This window comes from Anopheles stephensi, chromosome 3, assembly GCF_013141755.1.
Source record: "Anopheles stephensi strain Indian chromosome 3, UCI_ANSTEP_V1.0, whole genome shotgun sequence".
NCBI lineage: Eukaryota > Metazoa > Arthropoda > Insecta > Diptera > Culicidae > Anopheles > Anopheles stephensi.
The window spans coordinates 17,637,631-17,646,888 of NC_050203.1; the positions used below are offsets into that span (position 1 = coordinate 17,637,631).

At 41.4% G+C, this 9,258-nt stretch overlaps 1 protein-coding gene across 1 annotated transcript; it reads left to right on the plus strand.

The window, feature by feature from the left end:
* Nucleotides 1–1,732: 1,732 nt before the first annotated feature.
* LOC118508799 (peritrophin-1-like) lies at nucleotides 1,733–2,546 on the plus strand. Its single transcript, XM_036048517.1, has 2 exons — nucleotides 1,733–1,923; nucleotides 2,013–2,546. The coding sequence occupies exons 1-2, from the start codon at nucleotides 1,917–1,919 to the stop codon at nucleotides 2,468–2,470; spliced, it is 465 nt and encodes a 154-aa protein (XP_035904410.1). The 5' UTR covers nucleotides 1,733–1,916; the 3' UTR covers nucleotides 2,471–2,546.
* Nucleotides 2,547–9,258: the final 6,712 nt, after the last annotated feature.

A 9,258-nucleotide genomic window follows, 5' to 3' on the forward strand; every position in this document is an offset into this window, starting at 1 on the left:
GGACTTTTAATTTGTTCTGGCTCTAAAATATTGAGGAAAATCCACCATGGAGCCTACTTATGGCTGCAGTTTGTTTGTACACTACTGTCAGTGCGTAATTGACAGCTGTGCGTCAGATGTACACCGCGAACGCGTCCCGCTCATCTAAGCGCGCGATTTGAGTCCACGAGCCATTTTTACGGCGATCACGTGTTGTAGATAAAATTGAAAAAAATACTATTTTTTGACAAAATGTTACTACTTACAACTTAATATTCATTTTCTGGTCACTACTGTCCGTTTTCCATATCTATGAGGGGTCGTATGGCGCAGATCATCATAGGTGGGTGTGTCGAACTGATAACACCCTGGATGGAATGAGTGAAGCCGGATAGTAAATGCCGTTGAATGATGTCAGACTGGTAAAGTACCGGCAATACTGGTTGTTGAGGGGAAAAAATAGACAATAAAATTTTTCTTTCAGCTTTGAATGATGGATAATGCTTTATTTCGGTTCAGGAGCTTGTATTGCTTCGCTGGATAACTGGAACTTGGAATCAACGTTGTACAGGTTGTAAATGTTCCTCAAGCCCTGGAAAAAGTGTCTACATCTTCAAAACGATGAGCGATTTTGATATAAAGACAACAGTTTTGGGGGTGACCGGAGCGATAACTTTCTTTAACTTTAACTGAGTTCTTTCGAGATTATAGAACCAAAGAAGAAGATATCAATTTTGATATAATCGTACATGCTTTTAAACATAAAGACACTTTCTTTATGATCTAAGAAACACTGTACACACACTTATTACATGCCGTCCAATATTGTTCAGTGCTTAAGTATTGAGGTTAATTGTTAATGTTAGAATAAAGCCTTCTACACTACACGGCAAGGAGTGTAAAGCAGTGATGATGATGATGGTGATTATTCGGATTATCAAGTTGATAAAGAATTAGCTGTAATGTTTTAACACCTCCACCGTACATTGTCCACTCCTTCTCCGATCCAGCTCCGTTCGGTGTGACATCAATTGGTTACAGCAGAATAATCACTTTATACCAATATGATGTCACCATCAAGCGTATCGACACAAACTGTCTGTCTCACTCTCTTGTGTTCTACCAATTTGGGGACCAATGCCATAGGTGTCCTGCCCCGGGGTGTGTCTGCCCCCTGACCGGGACACATGTCCGTTGCGAGTGTTTTATAAACGCGCGCACACCCAATAACCATAATCGTAACGATGAACGGCTTGTGTGCCTATCGGAAAAGCGTCTGCTTTTTTTGGGAGGGCTGCTTCAATTGATGCAGTTAAAAAGGGAACGAGCGTGATGATTATGATTACAACTAATATGCATATGAGTGGAGCCGTGTGGAGGATAATCCACGCCACACTCTGGTGGATGCGTCCGATGGAGACACTTTAAATAAATGGCCAAATTTGCAGTTCATAAAATCGAATGAAGGATAACCAGAATGAACGTTAGGGAAGGTATGAGTTGGAGTAGGAAGTCAAAATTTAAACCAAAAAAGTACGCGGGGGATGGTATTGGCAAGAGGTCCAACTTCAAGGGGTCAAGGGGCATTTAGAAGCTTATGTACTTCTCCAAAGTTAGTCATCAGCAGACAGCTTTAGTAGATCGCCAAATAGACACGAGCACCGTGCTGAGATTCACTTTTGATAGCCGATAGTCGATAAGTTGAAAGTGTCCCACCATCCAAGCAGCGTGCCAGTTAAATCAACTGTACACCGTTTCGAGAGGCAGCGATGGACAGTGCTTAAAATGTTGCTAACAGTCAGTCCACTTCAGATTATCCATGCTATCGGAACCGTAGCGCCTCCAATAAAAAGGACACACCGGACGGTGCAACAGGTACAGTACGTAACGTGCGTTGACGGTAATACATACAACTCGCGGCATCTAACATTCTCATCATGAAAGGTAAAGGAGGATAGAAAAATACGTCAAACCGGTTAAGCAAAGCATTTGCAACTCTATGGCTTCGTTTTCGTGTGACATTTATCAAACAGCTTCCGGTGCCTTGGTGGGGCTACTGTTGGTGGGGCTGGTCCTGGCAGACGATCGTTGTCCACCGATCGACGACCCGGAATCGCCACCGGTACTGCTGCCACATCCAACCGACTGTGAAAAGTTCCTGATCTGCAGCCACGGCAATGCGGTTGTTAGCAAATGTCCACCCGGATTGCACTGGAACGATGGAAAGAAATTGTGCGACTATCCATCGCTAGCCCAGTGCCTTGTGGGAGAAGCGGGATCTACCTCGCAACCGCTGCAACCGTCCGAAAACTGTCCGGCGGAGTACGATCCCGATCATATGGTGTACACGCCGCACGAAACGGACTGCACCAAGTACTACATCTGCGATCCGCACGGTGTGGAGCTGGAGCAGCGATGTCCGTCCGGGTTGCACTGGAATCCAGCGGTGAATTATTGTGATTTCCCCGAGCTAGCTGGGTGTGAGGAATAACCAGTGACGTGCCGACGCAACCATGGTACTGTAAATAGATTCTTAAGTGGGGGAAAAATCCCCCGTCCGTATTTAATAGGTTTGGTGTACTTACTTCTTCTACGCGTATCGGAACACTTGAAACGCTATCAGTGTGACATCCGAAGCATTCGCTTACTTTCGCCCATATGCAATGGTGGTCCCGGGAGTAGAGTCCCTCACTAATGCCGATGTAGTTGAAGGCTTACGTGTGCCTGCCAGACGACGAAAAGGGGTTGGTAGTAAATTTATATTTTTCAACGCAATATATCTGACTCTCTCTCTGTGTCTCTACTCTATGGGGCATCATAAAGCTATGATCGTTTCCACTGCGCTCCACTACCATGGGTTGGGAAGGGAACATAAATTTTATCCTTCGACCAACTGTTACGATCCCGGTAGCAGCGTTGCGTCCCGGGTGGACGAAACAGTTTGTCAACTGTCATCAAGTGCACGTGGTCGTCAGCACGGCTCACCCATCACCAAGAGCCAACTGTAGGGGATGCTTAGATTTGTCGGACCACACGCATGTGATACAGGTTGGGAAATGCATAAAAATGTTGTTAAAATGTTGGACTCGTAGATGGGAGTTTCTGGGTGCTATTACGGTTTCTGCGGCAAGTTTATCTATTCGAATTTATAAACCAGAATTGTAGTTTGTTAGTTAGGCTTTAAACATGAGCTATCGTATTTGCCATACCAGCTCGAGATTTAAGGCTCTGGAGCTGTGGATAGGAATAATTATAGTTAAAGTCGGTAGAAGCGATCGATTGTCCCGTAATAGACAAGAATAATTCTGTCTAGAGAGGGCTTTCAAGCTTTAGTCCTGAGGTTGGTGCTTCTCGAATAATGAAGAATCGATCAATTGAGGCACTCCTTCTATGCGATTACTTATCATATAACGATTTGAATTGATTTCAGCTGCAATTGATATGACGAAGTTGCACGTGGTTGAGCATGGCCCGTTTCAATCTCTTGTCCGTTCTGAAGTGCACCTTCACCAGACACTAAACAACAAATCTTGAAAGATACGTACTGGGGTGTGATTCACACGTTAAGAGTTCCCTTTTAAGTAGTTGTAAGGTTGTTCTCCATTCGGGGAATTATTTGCTTCATTTCAGGTTATCAAAACAGTACGCAGCTCCCAGTATTAGCTTCGTGACACGTTTACTTCTTATCGCGCAGTTTGAATAGATTTAAGTTCTCAATAAATTTAACGTTTCGTGGAAAGGCGGAGACATAAGCTGCTGCACAAGACAAAAAAATGAATAGAATCCCTGATGGCCATGATGGTACTCCACGCCAGATGAATGCATAGTTTTGCACGCATTTAAGGCCACTTCGATGGGAGCAAAAAGACCCGGAACATCAGTCGGAATACTTCACACCGTACAACTGGATGACGACGTCGGCGTTGGGTTGGATTTTTGTTGGTACTCTTTGGTCGATTTTATTATCAAACCGCATGACGTCCAAACATGACCGGAATTAACGAATTGCCAAATCGAACGGGAAAGAGACTTCGGTGAGCGTGAAAAACTGCCCCACAGGGCGGACAGGTCAACAACGACGACGCCGCAAAAGAAGCTGTGTGCATTTGCACCACGTTTTGCATACCCGTCAGTTACACAGTTCATGATTATTGCACCGATTTCTGGCACTTTTTGTGGGTGTGTGTGTGGATTGCTTTTTGTTGTTTGTGGACAGAATTTTTCGGCCGATGGGTGGGTAATGGTGGCCATAAAATGGGTGGATCTCTGCCCGTTTCGGTTTCGTGGTGGTATAAAATCGAACCAGCCGCTCGTTGTAACCGGTGGACCGATGCAAATGCGTCACGTGCGTTTGTGTGCTTCTGGGTTGGTGTGGTTGGTGCACAGTGGGAGAATTTCGTGAGTGTGGAGGAAGGAATTTAAAGTTTATTTTGCTCAAAGTTATTCAAATAGTAGATAGACATGTTGATGGTTAATAGTACACTGCATTCATTCGGTCTCTTTTTCATTTGCGCTTTAAATGTAAGCGCCTAAAGGTATGCAATCAGCATTATTCTCCAACAGCTGTTAGCGCTAAATCCTGACCTGATGGATAGACATTGTTACGATAAAGATTGGACTTTTGTGGATCAACTTTTTGGCATTCGGATTGAGAGTAGATCTCAAACGTAGCTTATAAAGATTGTATTGCACACAGTATTAAAAAAAAATCAAGCATTTCATCAACCTCCATTTAGTTTACATTTACCATTTACAAATATCAGAAAAAAATCAACCATCATAACTACAAATATGACAGTACGGCTTCAAGCTGTCATAATTTAAAATAAATAAATAAAACTAAAAATAAAACATCCGCAGTACAAGCGGAAAAACGTATAGCAGAATAATCGGAAAAATAATCCAAAGGGGGGAAGAGAAATTCATATTCATTTTGATGGCCGAATGAGAAGATAACTGTAAGTGAAATTTTGCATTGGATAGGACTGGCAGGTGATACATTCTGTCTCATGTCGTACATAGAACATACATTGTATTGTAAAATTCTATACATAAAGAAATTAAGAAGTAGTTTGCCGTTAAAGAATAATCCTCTGTGTAATCCAAGGGAAGATTTAAATAGTGTAACTCTGATTGCATACCTGCCAGGCGCTATCGAAATAAAGCAAAGGGGCATTTTTTTGAGGGGAGAAAATACCAATTTTATTTCATAAGAGCTCAATTCGAAAGCAATAATTCAAAGATAAATTACTATTGTTTATTTACAACCTATTTTAATATATTTATATATAAATATCATTTAAAAAAAAATAAGTGTGGTTTTCTGGAGTTTTCCTTATGGATTTGGGAATCGTTTTCGATATTTTATCTTCATGTTCCAACCATTTAGATAAGAATTAATATTTATTTCCTTATCTATTTTGTGCATAAAATGTATGTCCACACCTTCCATCACCGTACCGTGGAGAATAAACTCGATTCGGGTTTTCCATTTTCCAATGGTAGCGACTTTGCGAATGTTTACTCTCGCTCCACCAAAGTGACACACATTACACACGTAGTACAGTGTTTAAAAGGAAAAGCAAAAGGAGAAAAGAATTGTAATAAAAGAAGCGAAAAAAAACGAAGAACTGAACCATTTCCTGGTCGCGTTCGTTCCGTCATACGAACGGACGCCTGTCTTTTGGGCTGAAAATCAAAATCGAATCGGACGTGATAAAGATGGCAAACCGTTGCCAATGCTAAAAAAGCAGCGGCAGTGCACAAACAAATGCCCTACCGAAGCGTTATGCCGTGTGGCAGCATTATGCGATGGAATCAGATTTGTGGAATGTATTTATGGTCAAAGAGAGCGAGTCCTTGCGAATCGTCAAAATCGAACCGGAAACCGGTTCCGAATGGTTCGAATTGTTTTTTGTTGTGCCTTTTTGACCACAAATCCCGCATTCACTCGCTGGGCAGTGCGTTACCGGATACGCCATTACACCCCACCAATGGAATGCTGGAGAGGGTTATAATTTATTGAAATTATTAAATTTATGTTGATGAATTTGACAACCATTATGTTTATTAATTTATTGTCGCACTCGGTGCATACAGCAGTGCATTTCCGCGTTGCAGCAGCAGCAGCAGCAGCAGCTTCGCACGCATCGTTTCCGGTTTGCTCTTCATTTTCTCGTAGGGGTTCTTTTTTGCTTTAATAGTATTCTATCCGCACGCCATTTTCGGGGCCCTTGTAATGGTGACAGAGTGAGTAAGGTGAAATAAAAGGAATGTTAAGCTATTCTTTTTTTTTGTTGTTGCGTGTGCTTTCACAACCAGGCACGCAAATGCAAATTTTAATGCAAAAACCGAGGCGTCCAGCGAGTAAAGATGCGTTAATATTTTTTCCCCATTTTCAGGTTTTCTGTACTGGCCATTTTTTGTTGTTGCTTCTGAGCTCTCTCCCAACAACAATTATTTACCGGTGGCACTATCTGGATGGAAGGTGCTGGGACGGGGCCGACCGATCGATGGACTCTTGAAAATATTATCCGAATAATGTTTACCAGCTGCTCCAGACCCCAACAACGGTGGTCAATATTTTTGGCAAGGTTCGACGTTTTTTATTTTCGGTTTGCTTCCCGTTTTGTCAAACGAAAGCAGTAAAAAGGTCGGTGGGTAAACCTTTGTCCGCCCCGTGTGGAGTGCAGTGAATGAACGGTTCCAGATGCAAGCGGTGGAAAGTGTTGCCTGAACATGGGGGGGATTAATTATTCCTGACATGTGCGATTACCGCCAGGCTTAAAACCACGGGACGGCGAGGTCTATTGTGCAAAAGTCAGGTTTTTTGTTTGCTGTTGCTGTTGGCCCCTGTTGCACCGACGGGGCCGGGTTGTACTGGTCGATTTGGGGGGTTTTGGGCTTGCGTACGAAATTGAAGTGGGAATTTTAATTTAAGATGAGTGCTTTCATTAAAAATTAAGGGAACAAAATGTGTGGGGTAAGTTAAGTTAAGTGTAGATTGACAGCAGCCGGTTGACGGGAGACCTTCTCTATTTCTTCTTCTTGGCCTAACGGCTTGCGTTGTCAAGCCAGCGAGGTAATGGCTTACTAGACTTATGGGTACCACATAGTTGTAGTGAGGACTGATACTGCGGAAGAACAGGTCGAATGGGATTTGAACCTAGGTCTTGGCGTTTTCAAAAACTTACCGTGGAAATTTAGTTTCAACTTAAGATCTCTATAAATTCTGATATTCTTTACCAATTTCCATGTAAAGTAGCAACTTTTTAAACGAAATTTGATGTTAATTTTTATGACAATAAGGCCACTTAAGAATCGGCTAGCTTTTATAATAAAATTGATGAGAATTTTTTTTAAATTACCTTTATCTATTCTGAAGGAACGGACGGGCCATACTGCTTGAAAAGAAGATTGAAATAATTTTATCAAGAGCAAGGATGAAATGTGCCCAAGGATGACCGTTTAAAAACTAGATCTAGATATAATATTTCTACTTTTTTTTGGTTGAAGAAGCGTCCCAATATGACCTTGCATATCCTCTATCAGGTTTATAAATAAGTTTCGAAGTGCTGGAACCAAACAAAACCATCACGGGGGACGTTTACCAATGACAATGTATGCGTTTAAGTCGCGCATTGAAGGAAAGAAGGCCCCAGTAAGCGACCAGGCACTACAAAATCATTCTACTGCACGACAACGCTCGGCCACATGTGGTGGCACCTGTTCGCACTTACCTCCACGATCTGTCCAAAAGATGGGAAAAGGTTGTACAAAGTGATGGCCATTACTTTTCTCTCAATCAATGCTCATTCGGGCCCATGAGGCTTGGAACTTTGTCAAATGTTATTAAATGCCAAATAAATAAACTTCTTAAAAAAACATCTTACCTTACATCTTATCTTTATTTTCGGATGAATTTTCCACGCAAAAACACATCAAATGTCGTTGAGTTTGAATTTTAAAAATATGTGTTTTTATTGCTTCATGAGGCTATTAATCACTAGTTTCTTCCGGCTCTCTTCTTCGCCCTACTTATGTGTATATATACTCATATATATGCGCATGTATAATATCAACTAATGAGTATATAAGAGTAAATATATATGTATAATTTAATATCGTTAAATGGCGCGTTCTAGATGTTCGTGTACGTGTTCGCGAAGTGTATATAATCAATGCAGCCGAATCGCTATTGAGATGGAAAACAAACAATCTAACCCAGGAAAACGCCCTTCATCTACTTTCCAAAATCTCGAATCCATGAACGAAAGCGCAACCTTAACACTGCACTATGGGAGCGCAAAATGAATTAGCGCCCCATGAATAAATTACTTCCACCAATGACTTTCGAAATTTATCTCTCTAAAATTGCGGCAAAAGCACTACAAAAAAAAAGGGAAAGGAAAACCAGCTGTCACTATTCCCACCACGTGTCCTTTTGAGTGGCTGGAAATGGTCAGCGCATCATCGCTCGCGGTAGGCTTAACGGCCTTAACATTTGTCGCAAGATAATGCGGGATGCGGGGACATAAAGCTATACCGTACTCGAGACTTTCACTGTCATCTCTGGTGTGTAAGCTTGTTACCATATGCTGTTTATCCGTCGCTTACCATCTCTTACCGTTTTCTCATGGGTTGTTTTGCTTTCTTGTGTATTTTTCATATGAATTTTGCAACGTTTTTGCCTAGTGTCCTACTAGCTACTAGGCTGACTGTGTTTTTCGCTCCCCTTCCCCATTTTTTTCACGTGTGTGTGTGTTTTAATTCTTATTATTAAGAAGCTTTTGCTTTAAGTAAAAGCATTTCTACTATGGCGATTTGTGTGAATGGTTGTGTTTGCCGCTTAATATTTGCCTGCTGAATAAACGCTAAATGTAGCCGACGTCCTCTGACAAGCTACTTTCTGCTTCAATACACACACTTACACAACACTTTTTTTTTTCCTGCGCTTCCTTCTTTTTCTTCCCGTTTTTTTTTCTTCTTAATATTACTACTTGTTTTGTTTTGTTTTTTTCCTTTTTATTTGCATCATGTGTTTTCACTTTTTTTTGCTTTTTACTACTTATTGCTTTCACTTGCTTCGCTAAGGTTTATCTCATTGCTTCAGTTTTCTTTATGTTTGCTGTTTGCTAAAATTTCAATAAAACGCCCCTCCCCTGCTCCGTTCCCCTTGTCAATCACTTCGGTATAAATGTAAATATTATGAAAAATTATCAAAAAACTTTCTATTTTTTCTCGCATTTGCCCTTTTAATACTTTGAAATTTGTTGTGTT